Below are 27,720 nucleotides of genomic sequence, written 5' to 3' on the forward strand. Positions count from 1 at the left end.
TTTACTTAGAATGCCTTTTATTTGCTTTTAGTTGGATTTACCTCGTGGAAATAAATAAAACATTTGAGCTTCAAAATAATGCGTGAACATGAATAATTCAACAGAGAAAACATTCAAGGTGAAGGGGACGTAAAGAGTACATTCCTGCAACTTGAATCTGGTAATCCCACAGTGCAAAAGAAACAGAGAGTAAAGTTGTATTTCTTACTGCCGCTGAGGCTAGCTCAGATCTTTCCTCTCTGTTTCTCAATGTCAGTGGTCTCCTGTCAGTTAAGAATGAAAAAACAAAAATGAACTGTAGTTACAGAGAGCTCTCAGTTTGAAAGCTGCTATTAATGTATGAAATACACTTATAGCGAAAGTCAATGACATGCACTATTGCAAAGAGGGCCAAAAGCAAACAAATGATGCACAATCCCGGGATCAAGGTATCTTCAGTTCTGGAACAGCTTCTGTTAAGTGCTATGCCTTGGCATAGCCATGCATCCTCTTACTACAAGTCTTCTCATTTTTATCTTGTGTTAGGAAATTACAAGCTGGAGAGAATTTCGTTATCTTCAGCAGAGATTAAATACATTTTGGTAGCAATTGTCTTACACTACATTTAAGGTGTGATCTAAAAAAAAAGTGTCCGCCCTCGGGAGAGTGAATAATTACATTGCTGCGTATGTGTCTTATACTTGTTTGCATCAGCACTAGTTATCAAAGCATAATTTGCAGAGGAGCCATCTTGCATTGTCCCTTCTAACAAACCTTCTTTTTTGAATCAAGAAAACGGTCCTTTCTATTCTTTTAGAACTTGGCAATCATGGAGACAAAGAAAAGTTCACATTAATCAAAGCCAGCAGAGAAGAGAAAAAGGGTTTGGGGAATTGAAACGAGATTTGGAGCATGGGGGGGGCTTATTTTCAGTTGCCATTTCCACCACAATAAAATTAATTGACAAAAAAAAAATCCTTGGGTGTTCTCATTTTGTCTAGTATCATCCTGGCGGAACATCACAAACCATATCCAATGATTGCAGTTGTCGTTTTACTGAGGCAGTGCAGTTACAGCTGAATGAGTTGTACTTCAATATTTTTCCTTAGCAAGGCAATTTAAAAAGCATCATTACAGTGTTCCAAGAAATAGACCCACAAATAGTTCTACAAATATGGTTACGGCCTTGACCAGATCATAACACTTATCCACCCTTAGACATTTATACCTGAACCTCTGGTGCTCACAAAGTCATCATTGATTTCTGCATCAATCCAAAAAATGTCAGGTCTATAATGTTCATGCTAAAAATGTTATGGACACAAACCGCACAATACTTTTAGTTAGTGTAATTTATTAAGCCCAAATCAGGATGGGAAGACCACGATATGTTTGGTTTTCTGTGGCTATCCAAATAGCATGTCAATATACTTGGAATAGATTTTCGGCTACTAGTGAGAAAATGTCATTAGGAACCAGTTTGAACCCTGATCCTCCCTGTCTAAGACAGAGCATCACTTTGGTATTCACAACTAACCTCATCCGGCAAGGTCTTCCTGCAGTTTTAGGTTGTTCAGCTCTCACTTTATCTCTTTGGATCTGTAATTAACTAGTTATTAACCATTGCTAAAGGCATTCCCTTGAACACTCACAAATTGACAATCTCAATCCAAACAAAAGTTCTTGAAAAGTAATTCCGGGAGCAACCAGACATATTCAGGATTTTGGTAAGAGCCCATTGGTGATTCATTTCGTACAGTAAAAGTCACTTCCTTCGACATAATTTGTTCCATGTTTTGCTCCTACTATTTATTGAGAGGTTTCTTCATTACAAAATTGATTTTGCTTTGGGTTCAATACCATTAGAAAATAGAGTTCGTTTTGTGAGCTTGTAGAGAAATTCTACATCCATTCACTTCCTTGAGTTTCATCATAGACGTTTTTGAGAAGGGTCCATTACTTACAACTCTGTTCTAGGAATACTCTTGCTTTTTCCACAGAAGGCATAGGTGTATATGGGTGCCTTAGATCCTCATAAGAAGCGTTTTTTCTCACTGTTCCCCACTTCTGCATGACAAAAATATAGCCTCCTAATAGCAAAGTCAGTGTTTTGAAAAGTATATATGCTTGGTGATATGCCAAATGTATAGGAGAGAGAAACAGATAGGGGGAAGAATACTGAATTGATATTATTGTAAGATGCATCTGATGTTTCTTTGGTAGATTGTCTGAACAGTCACTCTGAGCCTCAGTATGGCGAGGCGATTTTCACCCCCTCTCCAAGCTTTTCTATCCTCCAACCCCAAAATACACTTATTTTGGCAGACCAAGTTCATTGTAAACAGCAGGGGGTGCCGCTCCTGAGATCAGATGAAGTACTCCTTCTTGCTCTCGTCCATGGCATCCTGCAGAGCCGGGTCGCCTCGAAGTGCCGCATCCGCTGTTTCGGCAAACTCGGTGCCCTTGGCCTCATTGGTGTGGTAGGTGCCTTTGTGCCGGTACATGTAGCGAATCACTACCACTGCCAAGCAAAGAAGCACCAGGACCACAGCAGCAATGACAGCTGCAAATGGAGATAGATGAGGGTGTTACAGAAAGGACTTTGGTCTCACAATGACAATTCACTATCACAATGACAAAATACAATGAAGGATGCTTTTCACAATAGCCTGCGATTCTGCACAGGCAAGACTTCGACATTGAAGTGTCATTGATCTTTGAATGGGCAAAGTCATTGGACTATATGTGGATCAGAAAGATGACCATTCCCTGATGGTTGGTAAACGCCAACACAAAACCAAAAGGGATATGCATCTCCAAATACCTATCAAGCTTCAATCTGCCAAGAGAGTGCAGTACAAAACAAGAGTTTGCTCAATAATGTGGTGTTCAGAGACAAGTGCAGGCCTAAACAACTGTTTCTCTGTTATTTTCAAAGGACAATATTTCAGTCAAAGTTCATTGTGATGGTTTGCCAACAGTGAATGGCAGTGGTAATGTGGTAGTAGAGACACATTGTCCTACAGTGACCTGTTAAGTTTGAAAAAACTGTCTTGGGCCAAAAATCACAACTTGCGAAGATGTTTTGCAACTTAATTGTCTATTTTGTGAAATGCCAGTGTCTTGATAATAAAAAGTCAGTTTCACGCTATATTCTAGTTTGAACACATTACTGGCAGAAGAAGGACAAAGTGTTTTTTTAAATGCATATTTTGTGGTCTGTTACAGCTGCTGGGAGACAAGGACAGTAGTTTGTGCCATAAAAATAGCAATGGCATTACATGTAAAATTTGTCCCGTTGGTTGGCTGACTCCAGAAATGAGCTTTAAATAGCTCTGTTCCGAAACATTTAGCAGACTGCTGCTTTGAAAGAAAGGGAAAGCGATGTCTTTGTGTTGCATCGTTAAACTAAGGAGGATGTCTGCCTCCAGCATCAAATCCATCAGCCATATTGACTTGGATGAGGTTTGCAGAGGGAAGCAAAGCTGATGGAAACCCTTTGAGTGTTCTGGGCATGAGAAGAACTTATAACTCACCTCCTAGTATGGCATCAAAGTATCCATCATCCACGTCGCAAACTAACGAGGCAAAAGGAAAGGGATTTCAGAGGTGCTCATATACACTAATGTTCAAAAGTTTGGGGTCACTTAGACATATCCTTGTTATTGAAAGAAAAGCACATATTTTGTAGATTAAAATAACATCAAATTGATCAGAAATACAGTGTAGACGTTGTAATGTTGTAAATTACTATTGAGGCTGGAAACGGCAGATTTTTTGTTGTTGTAATATCTACATAGGTGTACATAGGCACACAGAGGCCCATTATTACATTTACATTTAAGTCATTTAGCAGCAACCATCACTCCTGTGTTCCAATGGCATGTTGTGTTAGCTAATCCAAGTTTATCATTTTAGGCTAATCGATCATTAGAAAACCCTTTTGCAATTATGTTAGCACAGATGAAAACTGTTGTGCTGCTTAAAGAAGCAATACAACTGGCCTTCTTTAGACTAGTTGAATATCTGGAGCATCAGCATTTGTGAGTTCGATTACAGGCTCAAAATGGCCAGATACAAAGACCTTTCTTCTGAAACTCGTCAGTCTATTCATGTTCTGAGAAATGAAGGCTATTCCATGCGAGAAATTGCCAAGAAACTGAAGATCTCATACAATGCTGTGTACTACTTCCTTCACAGAACAGAGCAAACTGGCCCTAACCAGAATAGAAAGAGGAGTGGGAGGCCCCCGGTGCACAACTGAGCAAGAGGACAAGTACATTAGAGTGTCTAGTTTGAGAAACAGATGCCTCACAAGTCATCAACTGGTAGCTTCATTAAATAGTACCCGCAATACACCAGTCTCAACCTCAACAGTGAAGAGGCGACTCCGGGATGAGAGTTCCTCTGTCCAGTGTCTGTGTTCTTTTGCCAATCTTAATCTTTTCTTTTTATTGGCCAGTCTGAGATATGGCTTTTTCTTTTCAACTCTGCCTAGAAGGCCACCATCCCAGAGTCGCCTCTTCACTGTTGACGTTGAGACTGGTGTTTTATGTAGATATTACAAAAAAAATCTGCCGTTTCCAGCTTCAATAGTCATTTACAACATTAACAACATCTACACTGTATTTCTGATCAATTAGATGTTATTTTAATGGACAAAAATTGTGCTCTTCTTTCAAAAACAAGGACATTTCTAAGTGACCCCAAACGTTTGAACGGTAGTGTAGGTTCACATAAGTTACATAGATGGCTAAAGTACAGTGTGTAGTTATAATGCTGTAAGAGCAATTATTTTACCTTCCATTTATCCCATGTATCTTGAACCACATTAATATTTAGTTTCCCCAGGCTTTACTTTGTTATTTTAACAAATGTAAATGTTTCATAAAGGTTTGTTTTTATAGACAGCTGTCTCCCTGGTGTGTGTGTGTGTGCAGAGAGGTACTTTGTATCCGTCACCGGGGGACAAAACTCTCATTAAAGAAAGTGATTAAAGGTAATCATGAATTATTGCACAGGCAACATCTGCCCATCTTGACTTGACTTTCTCTGAAGGACAGAGTCACAGAGTCAGTCAGTCATAGCAGAAACCGTGTCATTTATAAAAACACAATGCTAAATCCAAAAAGGAGATCGATCCCTGCAAGCATGAGAAAGCGCTATAGCTTAAAGAAGGAAGAAAGAAAGGAAGAACAAAATGGTGATTAGTTAATGGAGACCCCAAAGTGCGCAATTAAAAGGCAGCCTCATTAATACCTAATCACCCGAAACACATCTTGGTGTTCGCCCACTCATTAGATCCTCATCTCAATGCATTGTTTATGATGTGGACACATTCTCAGCAATTAAAAAGCCCTAACAGAGCCTTCTCATTTGGGACGGAGGGAGGGAAATTCAACAACAGATCCTCAGTGTGTAGTTGTGGGAACAGAGTAGTGAAGTGAAGCAGCTGGGATGGGACAGTGTCCAGGATGCGTGGCTCATTCAGTTACTGTGTACTAAATCAAGATTTGAATTGTGTAAAACACCTCAACTTTAGGCCTATGGACTTTGACGAATGCTTGCCTGTTCTGGGGGCCTCAATATGCATATGAAATCCATAAGTCATTCAATCTTGATCCAAATATGATTGGCTATTTTAGATGCAGACTCACAGACCTTCTCTTCTCCCTCAGTTAGGCCTGACCAAAGCAACACATACTCCGTTATAAGACTGTGGGTGTTTCTCAAAATGCATACTACCATGCTCCGAGCATGCAAATTGGAGCACGGGAGGATCGGAGTATGTGTCCAAATCAAAGTATGTGAAACGGAGCACGGAGGGCACTTCTCGAATGCGTACTATGTTTGTACATATTTTGAAGCATGCATCGATGCAATCTTCAAAGGAAAGTATGCAAAGAATGCAATGACGCAACCATGTAAAAAATGACGCAACATTTATTGAAGTCAAGTGCGCCCATTACTTGCGCTGAAGTGAGAGAAAATACACTCTGACTTCGGAATGAAATGTTACCTATTCACATCTCATATATTGCCTGACTACAATATTTTATCTTGATATGTTAGTAAATACATGCTGTGTTAATTTTGGCATGTTTACCTGCCTACGTACTGTAGATCGCAAGCCCATACTAAGTCAATAGGGCTAATTGGCTAGCTACTATTGCTAGCTAGCCAGAAAGTCACAAAGAATTGTTAGCTAGCTACCCACAAAGAATTTACATCTACCTTGCATCACATTTATTTTAGGTTATTTTACCTGTTAAACTATCTGGTTAGCTACATTATTACGATTCACATATAGCTAATTGATAGTTATGAAGTAAAATGTTTGCTTTGTGTATATCTTGTTTCGTCTCTTGCCATTGTCCTGGAGGTTCAGTAAATGGGTAACTCAATAGGGCCTACCGATTAGCAAGCTAGCCATGAAGAATTGGTAGCTATGTCACGACTTCCGCCGAAGTCGGCTCCTCTCCTTATTCGGGCGGCGTTCATCGATCGACGTCACTGGTTTTCTACCCATCACTGCTCCATTTTTCATGTATCCATTTGTCTTGTCTTGTTAGCGCCGGTCTTGTGGGATCTGGATGCGGACATTGAGCAGGCGTTGCGTACAGAGCCCGCTCCCCTTCAGTGTCCCATTGGGCGTATGTACTTTCTGTCTGCTTTCCGTGACCAGTTGATCTCTTGGGCCCACACTTCTCCCTCCTCTGGTCATCCGGGGATCGGTCGGATGGTGCGCTGTCTGACTGGGAAGTACTGGTGGCCCACTTTGGCTAAGGACATGAGGGTTTATGTCTCCTCCTGCTCGGTGTGTGCCCAGTGTAAGGCTCTGAGACACCTGCCCAGAGGTAAGTTACATCCCTTACCCGTTCCACAACGACCTTGGTCACATCTGTCAGTGGATTTCCTAACGGATCTTCCTCCCTCACAGGGAAATACCACAATCCTGGTCGTTGTGGATCGTTTTTCTAAGTCCTGTCGTCTCCTCCCTCTGCCTGGTCTCCCTACGGCCCTACAGACTGCGGAGGCCCTGTTTACACACGTCTTCCGGCACTACGGGGTGCCTGAGGATATAGTGTCGGACCGGGGTCCTCAGTTCACGTCGAGAGTTTGGAAGGCGTGTATGGAACGTCTGGGGGTCTCGATTAGCCTCACCTCAGGTTTTCACCCCGAGAGTAACGGGCAGGTAGAGAGAGTCAACCAGGATGTGGGCAGGTTTCTGCGGTCCTATTGCCAGGACCGGCCGGGGGAGTGGGCAGCGTTTGTGCCCTGGGTCGAGATGGCACAGAACTCGCTTCGCCACTCCTCCACTAACTTCTCCCCCTTTCAGTGAGTATTGGGGGTACCAGCTGGTTCTGGCACCGTGGCATCAGGGTCAGACCAAGACTCCTGCGGTGGACGACTGGTTTAGGCGTGCAGAGGAGATATGGGAGGCCGCCTGTATCCATCTCCAGCGAGCCGCGCGTCACCAGAAAGCCAGCACGGACCGTCCCCGTAGTGAGACCCTGGTGTTCGCACCAGGGGACCAGGTCTGGCTCGTGAACCATAACCTGCCCCTCCGCCTGCCCTGCCGGAAGCTGGGTCCGCGGTTTATGGGGCCATTTAACCTTTTTGGGATAGGGGGCAGCATTTTCACTTTTGGATGAATAGCTTGCCCAGAGTGAACTGCCTCCTACTCTGTTCCAGATGCTAATATATGCATATTATTGTTAGTATTGGATAGAAAACACTCTGACGTTTCTAAAACTGTTTGAATGATGTCTGTGAGTATAACAGATCTCATATGGCAGGCGAAAACCTGAGAAAAATCCAACCAGGAAGTGGGGCATCTGAGGTTTGTAGTTTTTCAAAGCTTGGCCTACCGAATACACATTGAGATTGGATGAGGTTGCACTTCCTAGGGCTTCCACTAGATGTCAACCGTCTTTTGAAACTGGTTTGAGGATTCGACTATAAAGGAGTGGCTCATGAGACCTCTGAGTCAGTGGTCTAGCAGAGAGCCTTGGTCTCATGACGCGTGCTCCCGACAGAGTTACTTCTCATTCCAGTGCTTTTCTGAAGACAAAGGAATTCTTTGGTTGGAACATTATTGATGTTTAATGTTAAAACATCCTGAATATTGATTCCATACATCGTTTGACATGTTTCTAAAGGACTGTAACGGAACTTTTCGACTGGCTATTTGGACATAAATGATGGAACTTTATGGAACAAATCAGTAATTTATTGTCGAACTGGGATTGCTGGGAGTGCCTTCTGAAGAAGATCATCAAAGATAAGTGAATATTTATGGTGTTGTTTCTAACCTTGTTGATTCCAAAATGGAGGATATTCCTCTGGCTGTTTTGGGCTCTGAGCGCCGTTCTCAGATTATGCTTTTTCCGTAAAATCTTTTGAAATCTGATGCAGCGGTTGCATTAAGGAGAAGTCTATCTTTAATTCTGTGAATAACACTTGTATCTTTTATCAATGTTTATTTTGAGTATTTCTGCAGAATCCCCTGATGTTTTGGAATCAAAACATTACTGCACGTAAGGCGCCAATGTAAACTGAGAGTTTTGGATATAAATATGCACATTATCGAAGAAAACATACATGTTTTGTGTAACATGATGTCCTATGAGTGTCATCCGATGAAGATCATCAAAGGTTAGTGATTCATTTTATCTATATTTCTGCTTTTTGTGACTCCTATCTTTGGCTGGAAAAATGGCTGTGTGTTTTTTCGACTTGGCTTTGACCTAACATAATCAAATGTTGTGCTTTAGCTGTAAAGCATTGTTGAAATCGGACACGATGGGTAGATTATCAAGATGTTTATCTTCCATTTCCTGTATTGGACTTGTTAATGTGGGAAAGTTACATATTTCTTAAAAATATTTATGAATTTCGCACAATGCCTTTTCAGCGGCATGTTGTCGAGCGAAAGGTTAAAGTCCTGAGGAGGGTGAACAAGGTATGTTATAGATTACAGCTTCCCTCTGATTATCGTATTAACTCCTCTTTCCATGTGTCTCTCCTCAGGTCGGTGGTGGCTGGTCCACCGAAGTCGGCTCCTCTCCTTGTTCAGGCGGCGTTCGGCGATCGACGTCAACGGCTTTCTAGCCATCACCGCTCCATTTTTCATATATGCATTTGTCTTGTCTTGTTTCCGTACATACCTAGTTTTCATTTCCCCAATCAATCTACTTGTATTTAACCCTCTGTTTCCCATCATGTTTTGTGTGTAATTGTTTCATGTCTTTGTCTTGTTGGTGTTTTATTTACCCGCTTTACTTTTGTTATGTTCCGTGTTTTGAGCGCATGTTATTTATGTCGTTTTGGAACTAAATAAAGTGCGCCTGTTTACATCACTCAACTCTCCTGCACCTGACTTCGCCTCTTATACACTCGATGACAAGCTAGCTACACACGGACAATGTACTTTGCATAACATTAGTTTTAGGCTATTGTTGCCTGTTTAACTAGCTGGATTACTACGATTCACATACAGTATATCTGACAATTATGAAGTAAAACGTTTGCTTTGTGTATATCTTGTTTAGCCTCTATTGTTGCCATTGTCCTGGTTGGAAGAATGTTCAGTGAATGGGGAGATGCAGCGTCAGGTAATACAGTAGGGGGAGTGCAAGGACTTCTCAAATGTAATGTTTTATGTGTTCTCCACACTCTTGTCCTCAAAGGAACATACTCAAGAGAACGTCCTCGGAGAATGCACACGGAGCATGAGAGTGTGGAGCACGGTTTTATGCATATTGAGAAACACCCTGTGTCTGCTGCCGAGCTGCATGTATTTTGTCTTATCTAAATATAACCATTCTTTAGTGTGGTGTATTATCACTGTTTATCAGATAGAAGACAGGATACCTCTATGCAATCTCATTCCCTTGTAAAAATCTAGATTGGATTTCGGAATGCATAACATTATTCAGATTGCAGAAACTTAAGATACTTTATCGAAAAATAAACTCACCAACAGGGGTTATCATGTCTGCTGTTTCACTCAGACCTGTGAATATACAAAGAAAGCAAGCAGTGTTTGGTTGTAGAATACAGTGGAGGATTCACTTTCACTACAGAAATGTATAATCATAATACATTTTTCACCTCACAGTCTTACTATATATGAATAGTCGCTGAAACAATATTTTTACATAATTACACAACAGCTATAACTGTTATACTTCTTATAAAGTGTAGGTAGAAATTGTTTCTCAATATTTTGTAACAGAACTGCACTCTTTCAAGTGCATGCATAATTTCAAATACTTGCAAGGAAACCCTGCTGGAAAAAATAGCAACTTTGCTTAATGCAAGATTCAACATCACATGAGGCAGCAAGCAGGTCAATAGTTTAAGCTGCTACTAAGATGCATGGTGAAATTCAGAGGGAGGCAGCCTATCCTATCCTTTTTTTTAAAGCTAAAATATATCCATCCATAATTCAGGGTAAGGGAACGGGTTAAGTTTAATTTCTTTATATGGTCTACACTTAATCAGGCCAGCCAAGATCTGAGAGCTGTGGAGAGAGCTCAAATCCCTGATAAATTTGCCAAGCAAACACGGGGGGCCTGTCTCGCCCGGAGGTGTCTCCTCGTTAGCCTCGTTAGCAAGATCCGCTCGCTGCCGCGACATGGAGAGTGGGACATCTGCACTGCCCCCGATGGGGACCACTAAGCCACATCCAAGTGCAGATTTCTCTTCCCGTCACCAGAAGCCAAAGAGGCCGACAGGCAGGCAAAGGCGTGAGGAGGGTGGTGAGTATTGGATGCCACAGAGCATTAGCCAACGTGCATCACCTCCTTCTTTCACTTCGTTCGCCGACACATCCGCAGAAGAGTTTGCCCCGGGAACGAGACACTGCTTTCATCGCATTCCCAGAAGTGGCGTTAATCTTGCCCAAAGCCGGCTGTGAAGCAGGCCTGGTAAGTGTCTCCCTGTAGGAAGGAAGGGGGAACTGGAAGCCAAATTAATTCCACCCAGCAGATCTGTGGCTGACACTGTGCTGATATGATATTCTCAGGAAATAAATATATGCTAAAGCCTGGCCGCATCTAGCTCTAGTGGCTCTTGGTCCCTAAATGGCTGTCCAATTTAGTGGCCATCGTAAGGAAAAGTAAATAATATCCATTTAAATGTTAGAAAAGCTGGCATCTTGCTTCTCACACTATCAGACTGCATGGACAATCTTAATGAAAATGTTATCACGTAGTGCAGAGTTGGTGCTCTAAAGTAGTTTTCAGTATAGAGGTATTGCAGTTGGACAGTCAATTTCCTGGTTCCCTCTCTGGGCCAGCTGGCATAGGGGATGTCATTAATGGAGTTGTTATAAGTCTTGAGAGGTGAATGCAAATGCTAGCGACCATGACAATAACACTCTTGGTTTTTTGGCAGCGGTCACTTGAGGCCACCCATCCTGTCGCAACACAATTATGTCTCAAATCAAATCAACAGTTGTGGTGTTGTTACTGACTTGTACTTGTTGGTGAGTTGCTGTTCAATTTGTAATCCCACAACTTTTTGGGTTCATTTAAGCTTGTTGGACCAATGCTTCTCCAATTATGAAGTGGCAGAAGGGGCTTGAGAATAATCTCCATCTCAGTCTGAGAAGCAGAGCCTATCAAACAACATGGGAGATTGGGAGACTAACATAAAAATTAATTGTCAAATAATTAGATGCTAGATATGAATTTTGATAGCACTGCAAAAAAACTGCCAACTCAATACAGCCTTCGAATTTCAAGGATTGAACAGACGGTGTTCAAAACACAGTTTCACCTCAGAGGATTTCAAACTTTTTTAATATCGATGGGCTGCAAGGGCGGTTTCTCAACTGTATTTCCCACCTGTCGTTGTCTGGTGGATGTGGCTGACTCTTGATTTCCGTCAGCAAACAGCTCAGCTGTGGCCCGCTGCCTGTGCCTAACTGAGGGTGAAAACATCCGCTAAATGACTGGATAAATACCTCTCTCTTCCCCCATCTCTCTCTGCTCTTCCTCTTTCGGTAATGTTCCACAGAGAAGGACGCTCGTCTTGTATTATTTAACATGCTGAGAGCTGCTCATGCAGCTGTCTGAAAAATCTAAATAGTTAGTGTCCTTTAAAATGAAATGCACATCTTTGGAGTTCTAGCAGGTGGAGTGGTTGTGTCTTGGATAAACATGACAATATTGCAGTTCCCTTTATTTATTTTCCCCTTATTATACTGTGTACTGAATTTTCTAAATACATATACTGCAAGTCGAGAAAAGGATGCACAAGCATGTTCAATGTACAGCATTTGTGTTTGTGGATGAGCTAAGCACCAACCATTAGCAACACTATTCTTAGGTATATGTTACGTAAGCAACCAGGAGAAATCATAACCAATCACATCAAAAACCTACTCATCTGGTCTTGAGACTGCAAGGCCTCCATAAATGAACAATGAACTTTCTCCCAACGTCAGGGTCTTAGAATGCATTAAGATAACACTCCTGAGTAAAATGTCAAATATTTCAATTTGCCGACCAAGGGAACTTTATCCTTGCAGAAGAGTTTTAATATGCAGGGTTTGTCTCTCGTATCTTTCATTCACCTCAAACTCCCTGCCTGGGCTCCAAACATATTTGACTTTATAACTTTCAAAAAACGTTGGTCTAATATTCATATACATGTGTTCTGAACCCTGCCTCTCCCACACACTGCAGGTACAAAAAAAAGAACTTTGGCTTTCTCAATCATTTTCCTCGTCACATCAACTTAAAGGAGAAAACATATTTCTTATTTATCCCCTCCAGTAAGAGCACTGTCAGAGTAAGACTGGTATGGTGCTGTACAACAAAAATAGTATCTAAATGGACTATTCAATGAAAGGGCAATAATTGGCTGACTGAAGAATTGCTTTGATTTCGTCACTTGAGTCAGTAGCTCATAGCCATTCTGAGGAACTGAAAGCCTGAGCTTACTGCTTCCATTAAGTCCAAGTGTGCAACTCCCCGATAGACTATACAGAAGGCAGAATGTACGGGTATGTATGGGTATGTACAGGTATGTATGGGTATGTAAAATGGACTGCAATCCAGTCTTACCATATTTTCTTGGCTACATGCACATTGCTGTCTGAGAAAACAAATCGTGCTTCGCTAATCAAAATGGCTACTTTGTTTGAGCTGGCCAAAGCTGCCTTTTCTCTTCCATGTTCCAGACTAATATTTCCCTCGCATACTGTACTCTACTCATGCACTGACCTCCAAGTCACGTTGTGATAAGAATACGGAGGAAAGGATTGGGTAGCGGTGGGAGGCTGGGGAGGGAGGCATCTTATCAGCTCTTAAACCATGCAGACATGCCATTTTAAATTATTAATCCGAGAGGTTTGACCAGCCTCTATGAGTTCATTAGGTAAAAACAGATATCTAATGGGAACCTCCACTTCATATTTTCTTTATACTGCCATTTATCACTGTGAATGCTAGTTACTCAGCTCTAGGATAAACACTTACATTAGACGGTATCTTTACTGATGAACTGTACGTTCAGTATCAGCAGAAAGCATGCCCTTGTGTGTTTAGAGATCTCCTGCAAAACACAGTTCAAGTTGCATGGCAGCCATTTAGGCTAGATAGGCACCAAACTACTCAGCGTTGTTCTATCTAGTGCATTCTGTAGCAGTGATGCAGGTTGATCATCATCTCCAGAGATGGTAATGAAAGTAAATGACCGCCTGAGAGACGAAGCAGCAGAACGACACACATTTGAATAACTTGCGAACGGCCTGCCAGGCATAACTAATCAACACATTCTAATGAGTTTCTTTCTTCTGCTACTTTAGACTGGGTTGATTGGGAGGGCAATAGTGCAATCTCTTCAACAGCAGTGATGTCAGATGCTTTGATGAAATGCAAGCAATGCCAGTGCAATCTGGCAATATGGAAACATCAATAATGAACTTGCAATGAAGTGTTTACAAACAGACACACAGCAAAGTCATCATCAGAGTAGTTCTGTCTACCGCATACGGTCCGAGAGAAGAAAATGGCTTCAAAGTTTCATTTAATGAAATCTGGCTGGGTATCTCAATCAATACAGACTGTACAAAACAAAACTCAATCCATCTCGTAGATACAGAATGCAATTTTCAAAACAAAACAGTCAGCTGTTATCTTCTCCAAAGGGTCCACTGAATAAACACAATTATCAGTACACTTCATCTAGGCCTATTGATAAACCGTAGGTAATACACAGTATGTGTTTAAGGTAAAATATGTTTAAGTCTGAGGTCTTGTAATTGTTGCCAAGGATACTACGTAAAGCTAATTTGTGGAGTGAAATGCTGTATACAGAAGATGACCAGGCCTGTAAGTAGCCTTGAGTGGGTCGCCCCCGTAAAAGCCCAATATATCATATATATGAGTTGGAGTTTTAAGCTTGTCAGACACCATTTTGTGTTAAACTTGGACAGGCTTTACAAACCTGTATTTTCAGTGTTGAACACTTTTTATTATCAGGCATCCCATCAAAAGTGGAAAGCATATTTCTTCTGGCTGTAGGCATGAATGTACGAGAGATCCTATCAGAAAATTGGTCCTTGAAGGAGCGCTTCTTGGAACCCGAGGTTGTTTATCAAATGTTATGTGTTGTGTTGTAACAAGTTAAATATGTGGAGCGTTGGTTCTCGCAGACCTACCCATGTTCCATGATCATCCCTCTTCCCTTTCCTTCCATGGCTACTTCGCTGCTCGTTGCTACCCTGACAACCCTTATCCATTTTCTGACAGAGTCTCTAACCGGGACCAGAATTCTCAATGACAACATTTCAATCACAGCTCGGGAAGGAAGCAAGTGAGTGAGGAGGCCAACAACTTGCAGAAAGCAGGTGTCTGAAGGGTGTGGCGTGAGGGAAGGCAACCGGGACAAATGGAGAGGGAAAAAAAGACAATTAGAGAAAAAAACCTGGAATGATATACAAAGACAGGGAGAGGAAGAGTGAAAGGAGAAGATGGAATAGAGGTTTGGGGATTCTAGACTGAGGCTACAGGGCAGCCACACCTCAGCAAAAACTCTTGTTTGTGATCCAGTGGGCTGTACTGTAATAAAACATGTTTGGCCCCTCCGATCCCTTCCACCCACGCCCCAGAACCATTACACTGAACCATTACACTGTGGCTCAAGTATTTGGCATTACTTTCCATTTTCCCTTATCTTTCCTTGCCTCTCCCCACATTCTTACTCTGCTTTCCTCTGTCTGTATCTGGCTGTGTTCAGGCTTTTCTCTCGCTATCTCTCTCACACTCAGCCTCTCAGACTCCCTAGTCTCTGTCTGCAAGTTCTGTTGCAAAATCAAAGTTCTACTAGAATGATCGATGACAATGTTATCATCGGACTGCCATGGAATACTCTAAAAGTAATTAACCTGTTGAGGAAGCCTCTAGATTGGCATCTTATAATTTACCATGCCACCATGAGGTCGGCTCTCAATAGAACATTGGATCCAATATCGCAGCTCTGATTAAGAAGACAAAACAAATTATCTTTCTCCCCCACCTGCAGTGTCACTTATTTGTCGGGCCCAGAGCTGTCAGAACGATGGATTAGGGTGCGCCCCAGATCCCCTCTCAGAGACTTGTTACCAGGAACCTTACAACCTATCGAATAACCATATATTTTAGGTCAAACCTCCAGGGAAGCACAATGGTAACTTCATATCGTTGTGAGAAGGATACAAACATGTATAATTTCTTGGAATTATATCTTGTAGTATTCCAAATAAATAAATAAAGTGTTATGATTTTGTAATATATTCTCCTTGTCCGACAATGTCTTGTCATAATTCATGAACCTGTAACACTGGGTGTTTGGGCTTTGGGTGTTTGGTTTCGAGCACTGGTTGTCAAACCAATTATAATCTGTGGCCTGAGTGACCAGTTAAAGATTTATATCTAACATTGTGGACACATGTTTCCTGAGTCACTGGGTGAAGCAGGGCTGGCCCTCTGCACATCCTGTTTGATGACACTGTCCGATCTCACTTCAAAACAAAAAGTGAAAAATGATAACAAATTCAACTGGAGTCGATGGCTCAGAAAAATAAATGAGGAGCTTTGCAGAAATAGTGTTTACCAAGCACAAGGTCAGTTTAAAATTGCATGAAGGAAATGTTTTCATCTTTCAGAGGCAAAAATGGATTCTGAATTATTGAGAGAGTTGACATGTGGGAGATTGTGAATGACCCATTGGTCACCAGGTCACATATATAGTTATTTAGTGACTGGGAGATAATATTATGTTTCAGGGAGATCATATTGGAAAATTAAGCTGGAAGGGAAACACTGTTTGTCTTTTATCCCTGTGAGACCTCCAAGTGCAGAAATGCAAAAATGCAACAGGTCGTAAACTCGTGTCGAACACTACATAGTTAATATCCTTAGACCCAGTATCTCTTGCTGTGTGTCCTCCTGTCTTCTCTATGATGTAGTGATTCTGTCGAAAAAAATAGAGAAACAAACATTCTTAGCTAGAGTTATTTTTCTAAGTGTTGCAAAAACGCTTGGGTCTCACAGGGTTAAGATGGCTGGTTGACTGGATATAGCCCAAGAGTCTACTGCCAAATTGTGAAAAACTGTTTGAGGACATAGGACCTACCTAGTGAAGGTTCGGGAAATAAACTGGAAATATTGTGTTGGACACATATAGTAGCACAGCATCACTCTCCCTGTTTTTTTTCAACCTTTCACCTTTACTTTACTACAACACAAAATGAGGAATACAGACAGAACAGATTGAGAAAGTCACACACCTGCCCTGGATGTGTGTCAATCATCAAAATCAAACAAATAGACACCTCAATAAACATGATGTCATCTGGCAGATCAGATCACTATTCCAGCATGTTTGCGAAAGCCTCACTGACCAAAGTTAACCAGTCCACCAGCTATGCTAACAGTTGTCATCTTAACTTTAGGCTACTAATACTTCAAACTTAACATATGCCCCCTGGCTGAAACAGTTATTAGCCCTAATCAGACACTGTCAGCTGGAGACTGCCTCAGGGATTGTTATTTGAGAAATGAAATCACTTTCCCTCAGATCCTTTCAATTACCTCAGTGCTCCCCTGTACCGATTCAATAGCAGGACCACACTTCATCATTACAAAATTGGACAGAGAGAAAATAATTGGAGGCTAAAGGTTACTGGCAGCAGGAAGAAAGATCTTTCCCCCTGTGAATTATGGCAATGCAATTGTATTTGCGTTGGAGTGGCTTATGAACAATAATGAGCATACTTTTTTATTTTGGAGGACAACCAATGGTTGCATTGTACTTCAGAATACAATCTTAGGCAAATATAAACAACAAAGAAATGTTAGGGTACATGAACTGGTTTGAGACCATGGAGGCCCATAATGGTATGTAAACCTGCCTTCCATGAATTAGTCTATCCTTCTGAATTGTTATTGTTTGGGAACTGTTTTTAATGAAAGCTGAACAATGGTATCTGTGTTACATTGACTTCAACAGGGGGATATCTTCAAGAGAGTTACGGTCAACCTGAGTCCACTTCGAACTCCACTTCATAATGCAAACATATTCACACGACAGGCTGAAGGAGATGACAAACACCCTTTCCTGTGCCTTCTCCTCATTCTTCTTGGAAAGACACTGGTAGGCAGCAAACGAATCCATCCCTCTTACTGGCTGGCAGCCTTGGCAGCCCGGACTTGTGAGCTGAAGACTAGACGTAACATAGAAAACAAAATACGAATTTGAGCGTCCCGGATTTTCGTTTACTATGTTAAGTCTTCCACTGAGTCCAGGTTGGCCTTGGGGGTCACATCTGGCTGGGAATATAGCTTGGAGACCCTATCTCTTCCAACCATATGGCACTGGCAACTGTAGAACACTACTTTCCATTTCCGTTCTTCTTCCTTTCTTTCCTTGTCGTGTAAAAGGTACAGCAGTTGTCCCATTGCTGACCGGGTAAATCGGAAGATTCTGGGCCAGGTTGTTAATGGCTATGAAATCTTATGACAGGATCAGATGACTTGCTTCAGGCATGATTGAGGATTATTGGGGACAGATGGTGCCTTGTCCTGTGCTCCCCGTTGCCTTACCGCCTATGGGGATAAACAAAGAGGTCTGTTCTCTGCCGGGCTAACTACTGTAGCTACACACAGAGAGACCAGTGAATCAGGGAGAAACAGATAAACAGAACAGTCCAGACCGTGGCAGATAGGTTCAGCGCCTGGCGAAGGCTTTTGCTCTTTTGTAGAAAAGCAGTGAAAGTTTGTTGCCATGGTTTTGGCCTAATTAACTGCATCTCAACTCTGCACCCTGCACCCGAATACTTGGAATTTGATTAATTGCAAATGCTATACATTTTTTACAAAAAGGAACCAACTTTTAAATATTACTCATAACATTTCGGTGGTTACTGACGACAGAGAATATCAGAGCCTGAAACTTTTTTGGAGCTACCATACCATTTTCTCCTGCTTTTCTCTCAGTTTAGATATGTGTGTAACACTCCTACACTGTGATTTACACTGTATGGGAGGGCTATAAACATCTGAGAGTTCTCAGCCTTTACCCTGGGTGGAATCAATTAAGCACCTCTGCTGTCTCCAGAAGCTGAAAGACAGACACTCCAAGGGAATTGGAAAACGTACTGGACAGCTGTCCTCCAGGACCAGCATCGAGCCTCCCTGCCAGGCACCTGATTGTCTCTCCCTGGTGTGAAGCTATAGCACCAGCGTGAGGGAGAGAGGGAGAGTGTGAGGTAGTTGGTGCTGCTGCTGTGGCAGCACATCTGTCCTGTTATCTCTGGAGCATGGAGCTGAGGGATGAAGTGGATAGGGGAGGAGACTCTGGGGGGAGTAAGATAAACACACTACAGAGACGCCAGTCTGGGATTGTTATTGGGTCTCTCCCCTCTTTCCACACTGGTTTTGAAACACATCCTCCTCTTCTTCTACCTCATCTCCTGGAAAAATACCTCCAACCCCTACAGTTCTAAATACAACACATCCTGCTCCAAGAAAACAGAAAGGATTATTTCCTGTTCCCATCTCGTCTTTAATTCTACTCCAGTTCTCCCTTTAATTTCTTATCGATTTCTCCAACTACTCCATCCATCCCAGGCTCAATCTATCTCTGTTGCACTTTCTCTCCGCCTGCCACGTACGGTTCCCTCCTGTCACTCTCTGCTTCTCTGTATTTGTCTGTGTCCTCCTCTGTCAAGCATGCTCTCTTTCTCTCTCCCGCTTCTTTCTTTCTCTCCCTCTCTCTATCAATCTTTCTACCTGTCTGAAAGTAGAGTAAAAACCCTGACAGTGAGAGCAGAGGAAGGGGAAATCTCCTTCTCTGCCTCCTCACAAGCACAGCCTCTCACGAATGCACAACTCCAGCAGCCCAGACAAGTCAAGGTCAGCTCTACTGTCATCTCCTCTCAGCTCCTCTGACACATATGCTTTCATACTAAAAATGGAGAATCTCCATTATCCTGTGTCCTTTCCTGACTCTGTGTCTGAGATGCTACATGCTTGTCTCTGTGAACTAAGGTAGGGGCACTGGGGGTTAGTGTGTGTGGGAAAATAATAGCTCTATTTCCATGTCTGATTATTCATAGGTTGCAGTTATACGCTGCAGAAAGTTAACATGGTAGCTAGCACAGTGAAAGTTGATAACACATAGAGAAGGGCCTCTTTTCTGTAGCAGGCTAATGAGAACATGTTGAGTGACAGCCACCAGAACAGCTTATACAAACAAACATCAGGTTGCTGCCTCAGTGTTTTTGAACAGCCCTGCCAACTGGTTGAAAAACAGATCATTATTCTTCAACACCTATTTAATGCACCTATTCAATGTGGCCTGGTCCAACAATTGGTGCTTGATGAGCAAATGGATGTTAACAGATCTGTATACATACAGTCACGTTGACATACTCCTTAGTGTGTGGTTAAATTCATCTTGCATTCGTGACGGTGTGTGGCGTCATGTAGTTGTCAACTAAAAGCCTTACATACATGAACCCTAGAATCACTCACACTCTGCTAGTTGTTTATTTATCCTCAGCTCACCAACAAAATGTCTCCTACACAACACAAAGCGTACTACAGTCATATTGCAGTTGTATGGTGAAGGACACGGGCATCTGAATGAGCCCAGGTGTATACCCATCTTTGGTCCCACCATATGACAATGTGAGGATGATCTCAAAGCACTCCTATGACAGTGCCACCCACGTACTTTACTTCAAATCACATTTTATTGGTCGCATACACGTATTTAGCAGATGTTAATGCAGGTGTAGCGAAATGCTGGACTTTGTGGCTCCCATAGTGTTATTGTCTTGTGCTACAAGCAGGGAATGATTCAACCTGTAGGCATGGTGACAGGTAATTGTCAATTAACATTAAAATCACATTTCCCTCCTAGCACTTTAGGGTTATCAGCAGCCAAGCATGATGGCAAATTTTATGCTCGCTTAATCATTAATATCTCATAAAGCAGAGTTATTGGAGCTTATCCTCATCAAAAAGTGACAAGTCAGTCTCTAAAATTGGGTCTTCATCGCCTATTTTGAGATAATTGGAGCTCGAAGTGATCACCTCTTTTTTTGCTTCAACCTAATTCCTGTCAGTAGTTACTGCACAATATCGAATTAAATCGAAAACCCTCTAATATTCTTTTACGGCTTTCAGGCTTTCAGGTGTGCTCAGTGAAAGGAATGTCATGCTTACAAGTAGAAATAATAAATTCACAGACTTGTGCAGAGGAACATTTTTACCCTCCCTTCCTAAAGCTTATTATGCATGGGTTGGAGAACCAGTCATTTTCTGAAGTCGCCGAATAGAATGATGTTTGCTGCTGCCTCTCCTCCGTTATGAAAATGGAGTTTAAAAATGCATCACCGGAAAATAGGAGAAGGAACAATCAGGCCCTGAAAGACAGCTTTGTAATGTCTGCAGGCGCTTGCCTGCCTCTTTCTTTGGCCCATAACTGTCTCTCTCATAGTAGCCTACAGATGTATTGAGTGATAAGACTTGCTGTTATGTCATTAACTTAAATGCTCCAGATAGTACAGATGTACGGAGATAAAATTTGATCTACACACTGACGAGACAGACTAAACCTATGGCCCATGTGGTGGTGTTCTCCATACAGCCTCACTTTGTGGTCCCGTAATTTATCCTGAAACCCACAGAGATGAATATATATATATATACATATATATATATATATACATATATATAACTATTGAATGTTCATAACTTCTTCAACCCAGCTTGAGCAATTTGCTTCTAATATCCAGACAGATTAACTGTTTGTCACTGCATCACTAATGAGGGGATACTTTTTCTCATGATAAGATTGCACCTTGTTAAATCCCACAACTTGGTTGTGAGAGATGACTGTTTTTATCCTGTGGATGTCTAGCTGCCACTCTGGCAACACATTCCCCGCTGTCAGGCCCAGGGCCCGGTGTCTGAGGAGATCTATATTCACAGCTGTCATATCGCCCGCCTGCTCCGTCTCCCCCAGACCCTAGCAGACAACCCTAGCATGCACAATGGATAGCACGCACAATGACAGCTGTGAATATAGCATAGCTGGAGTAGCCCTGACTTTTACTAAATCTCCCCCGCCCCCCCCATACTTATGTGCCTTAGGTATTGTTTGTATACATGACCATGCACTTCCAGCATGTATTTTTGGCTTATGGCAGCTGGCAACCTAAAACAACACATTTGACTCTACCTATTCGGTGTATGTGACAATGTATATATTTTTTACCTGTCTGCCAATACAGTACATATTCAATGATGAACTCTCAAAGACTGAGAGTTTGTGTTTTTCTTCACGCCACATGAAATTGTATTGTATATCAAAACTTGCTCAAGTATAGGCCTATTTATTTGTTGTTGTTGCTCAGATCCGATTTTAATTATGAACTTTGATTGATCTGATAAAAATATAAACCCTCAGATATTGCTCGTTATAACATCTGGACATTTCAAAATGTACAGTATTCAATTGATTAATATCATTTGCATTTCTTGATTCTAACATTTTACTCAGTAATTTTCTCTCATTCAGTATATTTGTGTACGTGTAAGAGCTATTTTGTGTGTTTGTAACGGTCGTCACGCTACTTGCTTAGCGAGTACCGCTTCCTCCCGATTCAGCTCACACTGAGACCTAGGAGATCTGCCTTTAAAGTACACATGACGTCTTACCAGTCGGCCCCTTTGACAAGCTAGCAGTTTTTCAGAGCAAGTGGCGACACTTCAGGCTGAGGAGTGAGTTTCACACATATTCCATATTCCAAATAGCAATGAAAATGTATTGCAAATATAGAGAATTACAGGAAATATAAATGTTCTATAATGTATGGAAACTGTATGGAAATGCTTTTACTTTTCTACTTTATTTAAGAAAAATGTACTTACTATGACTGAGATATGTGGTTGTCTCACCTAGCTAACAGTCGCTCTGGATAAGAGTGTCTGCTAAATGACTAAAATGTAAAACATTTAAATGTCAATGCTTTGAAAGAAATTCTAACGACTGTAACAATCTTCTTCCTGCTCTGTCAATGTTTGGCCACTTTACAAGGCAGCTCTTGACAGGACACACAGGTGGAGTCTAAAGAAATAAAGACATTTAAAAAAACTATGAAATCCAACTCAACAATGGAAGATCACAAGGAGTAAAATAAAACCGCTGCTTGCTGTTGTTCATTTTGTTTTGGTTTCTTGATTGGAACACTCCTGGCCCAAACCCAGTAATACAAGCATCACTCAGCATGCCTCTTAGACTAACAGGTGTCCGATATATGTTGTGCCTCTTCCATTTTTTTTTAAATCTCAGGGGTAGACAAGGTCAGGTGCTGTGTGCTTTACAACAGTGTGGAGTATAGGGGGTCTCGAGAGTTACAGTACAGTGAGAGGGAATCTGTTTTAGTACTTTCACCCTGGCTCCACCCCATATACTCCAAACCATTATCCCTTCCTGTAAAATACTGTAGTGGAGCAGAAGGTGACACTACAATCTGTTTCTGTTCTGCAAGGCACAGCCCAGGCTGCTCAGGCATGCAGAGAGTTGTGTGGTGGTTCAACGGTACCAGACTGGACAGTTGGAGAATACTTACTGGTTGGCATGGGTTGTGTCATGGCTTCTGGTTTCGCCTGGTCAGGGGTCGTTTTAAAGGCCACAGCCGTGGAGTTCCACATGCCGGGCAGAGTGGGTGTTAGGCAGGACGTCCAGAGAGAGAAAAGGAAAGAGAGAGAAGAAGAAAGAGAGAGAGACAGAAATTAGAGGGTAAAGGTGTATCCTGATGTAGGAGTGTGGGGGTGTTACTCAGCTCTCTAGTATCAAATCTCTATGTGAAAGGAAGTAAGAGGAGATGGTATGTAAATATCCTAATCCCTCTTAGCCTGTTTAGTATAGGTGCAAAGAAACGTGTTCTGTACACACACACAACCACAAATGCTTGCACACATGAACCAAGACAAACCCACGCATTCACTAGGTCTTGCTGTTCTGTTCTTTAGATCACATCTTTTATTGCTACACAGATACAATGTGAGACATATTCCTGTTGAGTATCTCCTTCCAAACTGTCAAAACAAGAATCAAGGCTGATTCATTATTTAATCATATCCCAGTTTACCTATCTACTTATGGCCCTGCCTAGACCAAGCAAATTGTGTTTTTTTTCCAATTATAGAGCAAAAAATATTCCACTTTATTTGGAACGGCAAACCAGACAAAATTAAACGGGCCTATTTATATAATGAATAGGGAGGGCTGAAATGACTAAATATTAAAGCATTGAACCTCTTACTAAAAATATTCTGTCATACAAAAGTTGTACTTAAGTCCTAAATGGTTTTCTAGCAGATTAGTAAGAATGACGAACCCCATGTTAAAAAATGGCCTTGTTCCCTTTATTCAGATTACAACCTTTCACTTTCAGTTATTTGAAGATGAAATAATCTCCAGAATATTGCTATAATATAGATTTCTAAATGTATTTTACAACGCTCACACATGCGACACGAGCGGTGTAGTCAGCCGGTCAGCTGATCCCACAGGTGAAGAAGCCGGATGTGGAGGTGTGGTTACACGTGGTTTGCAGTTGTGAGGCCGGTTGGACGTATTGCCAAATTCTCTAAAACAAAGTTGGAGGCGGCTTACGGTAGAGAAATTAACATTTAATTATCTGGCAACGGCTCTGGTGGACATTCCTGCAGTCAGCATGCCAATTGCACGCTCTCTCAAAACATCAGACATCTGTAGTATTGTGTTGTGTGACAAAACAGCACATTTTAGAGTGGCCTTTTATTGTCCCTAGCACAAGGTGCAACTGTGTGATGATCATGCTGTTTAATCATCTTTTTGATGTACCACATCTGTCAGGTGGATTGACTATCTTGGCAAATGAGAAATGCTCACTAACACTAACATATGTGAACACATTTGTGCACAGAATTTGAGAGAAATATGCTTTCTGTGCTTATGGAACATTTCTGGGATCTTTTTATTTCAGCTCATGAAACATGGGACCAGCACTTTAAATGTTGCCTTTATATTTTTGTTCAGTATAATAATACTCTTAGTAAAAATGGTCATCTTTAATTTACAATCTGTAGAAATGATGAGAATAGAAAGGTTCAGAACTTCTTTGAAACATTAGAGCACAGTTAAAATATGTGGAAATTAGAAATCAAAAGTGGATGGTTTTCAGGGATAAATGGGTGGGGTTGAGGGAAGCTGAAGGGTGGTACTAAAAACAAATAAAAACGATAAAAAAAAGATAACTAATATAAAATATACATACCATGTCTGTAAAATGTATATAGTATGTATAAGCTGGAAGTTGAAGCCTACATTAGTTTACTCCAGTTAGTGGAGGGGTGATAGGGTTAGGGGAAAATAATAAAGAAGCAAAATATATGGGTGATTGGAAATGATGCAGACAATTACATTGATAGAATCCACAATCTATCTGCAATATTAAAGTTGATCTACCCTATAAAACAATCAAACAAATACAAAATAACATCTGAGGCTGTCTATACTATCCTATTCCCTTAGACATGGTCCAAAAGCCCTCCTCCCTCTGCTTCCCTGTATCTGCAGCATGCTGACCCAACAGCTTTCTAACAGACAGAGGAAGTGCTGCTGTGAGGAAGCATGGAGCACAGCCTTATCGCAGTCAAACAGTCAGATATACAGTTTAGTCTGGAGAGCTGAATAACTCTCCTCACTCCCCTCTTCTGCCCTCCTCACACCAACCCTGTGAATGCTCAGGTTTTTAACACTCATTACTAGTGACTTTTTAGAGAAAAGGATAAAGACAAATATTAACTTACAGATTTAGAACGCTAAGGGGGGCCTTACAGAGGGTCACTTACTCTGGTACAGTCCAATCAGTCTTAGGGCCATGACCATTCATACTGTGCTGAATACCAGTGTGAATGTTAATGTGGATATACTCAATTAAACAACCATTGTGTACTCTTTCTCTGCTACTGTATGAATACTTTCCTAGCATTTTTTTCTCACTTTCCCTATGTCAGGTTGTTACTACTTTTGCTCTAAATAATGTGTGGTTTCTAACATAATATGTTCTACTTATAATACAGTTGTAATAATGTAATAATAACCAGCGACATACACAGTTAAACATTTTTTATAAGAAAAGGTAGGCATGAACGGTCAAACCGAAATTAATCAATCTCCACTCTACAAAATTATTTAAAAAAAATATACAATCATAGCTGCCTATCTCCTGCATGAAGTTAACTCATGCAAAACACCCTCTAAACATAAGCTGCTATCATTTAATCAGAGATGATATATAATAAGTCAGATTGATTCACATTAAGACAGATCATCAGTCTATGAACTCTGAGCTTGGAGAGGCACTTACCTGTTTGTTTGTCTCTCTCTCTCTCTCTCTCTCTCTCTCTCTCTCTCTCTCTCTCTCTCTCTCTCTCTCTCTCTGTCCCTCTCTCTTTGTCCCTCTTTCTTTGTCCCTCTCTCTCTCTATCCCTGTCTGTCTGTTCATGGGTATCACCATGGCTGCCTCTCTCCTGCATGAAATTAACACATGCAATCTTCTTCCTTCTTCTACAGGGACGGGCAACTTTGATGGGGGTGGGGGCTCTTACACAACGTGCAAGCCCCCTCCCCCCGGCTACCTGGTTACATTAGATAATTTTGTCTCAGAACTTACCTTCTGTGTCTTGGAGAGTCTTGCAGTACCCAACCTATGTCAAGTCATAACCATAACGTTTTGACTCAAGGGCGTCAAGTAGAATCCAAGCAATTGATTCTGAACTTCGTGTACCACAGAAGTAATTTTGACCTAAATTTTCCGTGTTAGGTGTCTACTGGCTGACTGGGTGCCACGATGAGGGCAGATGTCATTCACAGCTGCACCGTCACATAAGCTGAAAAGGCTGTTTGTGTTTAGTTTTCATAAAATGCAGACTACTGCATCATAGATGTATAACTCTGTAGGCTACATACCACTGTCTGCCTCAATTATAACTTTAGAGAAGTGTCTTATGTGAGGAGACAGAGTAACACTTTGACCAACGTTGAGGTGCTAAAACAGCCTACTGGTTATAACAAGCCTCAAAATCTCAGTTGCAGGGTGCTTGTGTAAGTAAACAACTAATCAACAAGTTGCTTCATTATTTCCTGCTTTGTTAATAGCTACTATGCCACTGTATAGCATATCTCTAAACAGACTCAGGAAGCTCTGCCTTCATCAGGTCTGTTACTATGACAACCTGTCATGAGTCAAGAGCAGTAACAGATAGTACTAACTTTGCCCAGGGTGCAAGAGAAAATTCTACCCTAACTGCATTAAAAGCATGCAGAAAAAAGACATACTAAATCGTTTTCAAAAAGGACCTTAAAAGGAGCATGCACTCACCAGCTGCACAGCAACAGGTTTCCAAGAACCCCTTCCTGTTCTCTCTAACTCCACTCTCCAAGAATAAACCCTTATTCAGAACAGGTTAGCAGAACATTTAAAGGTAGTCAGTCCTCCCTCTTAACAAATATTTCACCTTAAGACATTCACCCTAACAGTGTCTGTAGCCAAAACAATTTTTCTCTCGCCCTAAGAACCGGGTGTGCTATGCAGCACATGAACTGTTTTTTCCCCCCTGTGCCTGTAAACCTATTCCCCTAACTAATTATCTCTTCCACTCCACCAATGGACCGGGAGGCCCCTCCCAGCACCATGCAAATGATCCCCAGCTGTTGTGGGGCTGATTCTCACTTTATGCCGCTTTCATGTGCTATTCGGAACTAGGAAACTCTACACCAGTCGTTCTCTCATCATTTGTTCCACGCAACTGTAACTCTAGAGCCATGAATTTAATTCCCATAGGCTCAAAATTCCCTTTCTGTTAAGTCAGTTTTAGCGAAACCTTGTTTGAATCGAGACCAGGGTTTTGGACTACATAACTCCCATGATGAATTTGTTTTTGCTCAGTCCACACCCTTTATAACTAAAGTCAACGGCAGTAATTCACAGATTACATTTTGGCAAGAGGACAATGCCCTACCCTTTCCCCTCTTCCTGTCCCCTCCCTCTGGCCTACCCCAGATTAATGCCACGTTCATGTGCTAGTGGAAACTAAGAAATTCAGAATTTTCTGACTTGCTAAGTGGTTGAACGCGACATGTGTATGCCTACATCCAAAGCCATATATACTGAATAGAGAG

The 27,720-nt window shown here is 41.6% G+C and overlaps 1 protein-coding gene across 7 annotated transcripts; it reads right to left on the reverse strand.

Annotated features, from left to right (window-relative positions):
- LOC115109843 (glycophorin-C-like) lies at positions 1-27,426 on the reverse strand. 7 transcript variants are annotated; one of them, XM_029635119.2, is made up of 6 exons: positions 26,921-27,426; positions 26,213-26,429; positions 23,120-23,156; positions 9,962-9,997; positions 3,516-3,557; positions 1-2,542 (listed from the first exon to the last, which is right to left on the reverse strand). In XM_029635119.2, the coding sequence occupies exons 3-6, from the start codon at positions 23,139-23,141 to the stop codon at positions 2,346-2,348; spliced, it is 297 nt and encodes a 98-aa protein (XP_029490979.1). In that variant the 5' UTR covers positions 23,142-23,156; positions 26,213-26,429; positions 26,921-27,426; the 3' UTR covers positions 1-2,345. The 7 variants fall into 7 exon arrangements, with proteins under 7 accessions (XP_029490979.1, XP_029490966.1, XP_029490973.1 ...); XM_029635106.2 differs by lacking the exon at positions 26,213-26,429 and having other exon boundaries at positions 26,921-27,421; XM_029635113.2 differs by lacking the exon at positions 26,921-27,426 and having other exon boundaries at positions 26,213-26,914.
- Positions 27,427-27,720: the final 294 nt, after the last annotated feature.

The sequence above is a fragment of the Oncorhynchus nerka genome, linkage group LG3, assembly GCF_034236695.1.
Source record: "Oncorhynchus nerka isolate Pitt River linkage group LG3, Oner_Uvic_2.0, whole genome shotgun sequence".
NCBI lineage: Eukaryota > Metazoa > Chordata > Actinopteri > Salmoniformes > Salmonidae > Oncorhynchus > Oncorhynchus nerka.

Bases quoted from the DNA above. Each gene is read 5' to 3' on its own strand.
- LOC115109843 (XM_029635125.2), bottom strand. From the start codon at position 26,056: ATGGTGATACCCATGAACAGACAGACAGGGATAGAGAGAGAGAGGGAC. The intron at 9,998-23,119 runs GTAAGTATTCTC...GTATATTCACAG, and splicing joins GACACAACCCATGCCAACCA to GTCTGAGTGAAACAGCAGAC. The intron at 3,558-9,961 runs GTGAGTTTATTT...TTGCCTCGTTAG, and splicing joins AGACATGATAACCCCTGTTG to TTTGCGACGTGGATGATGGA.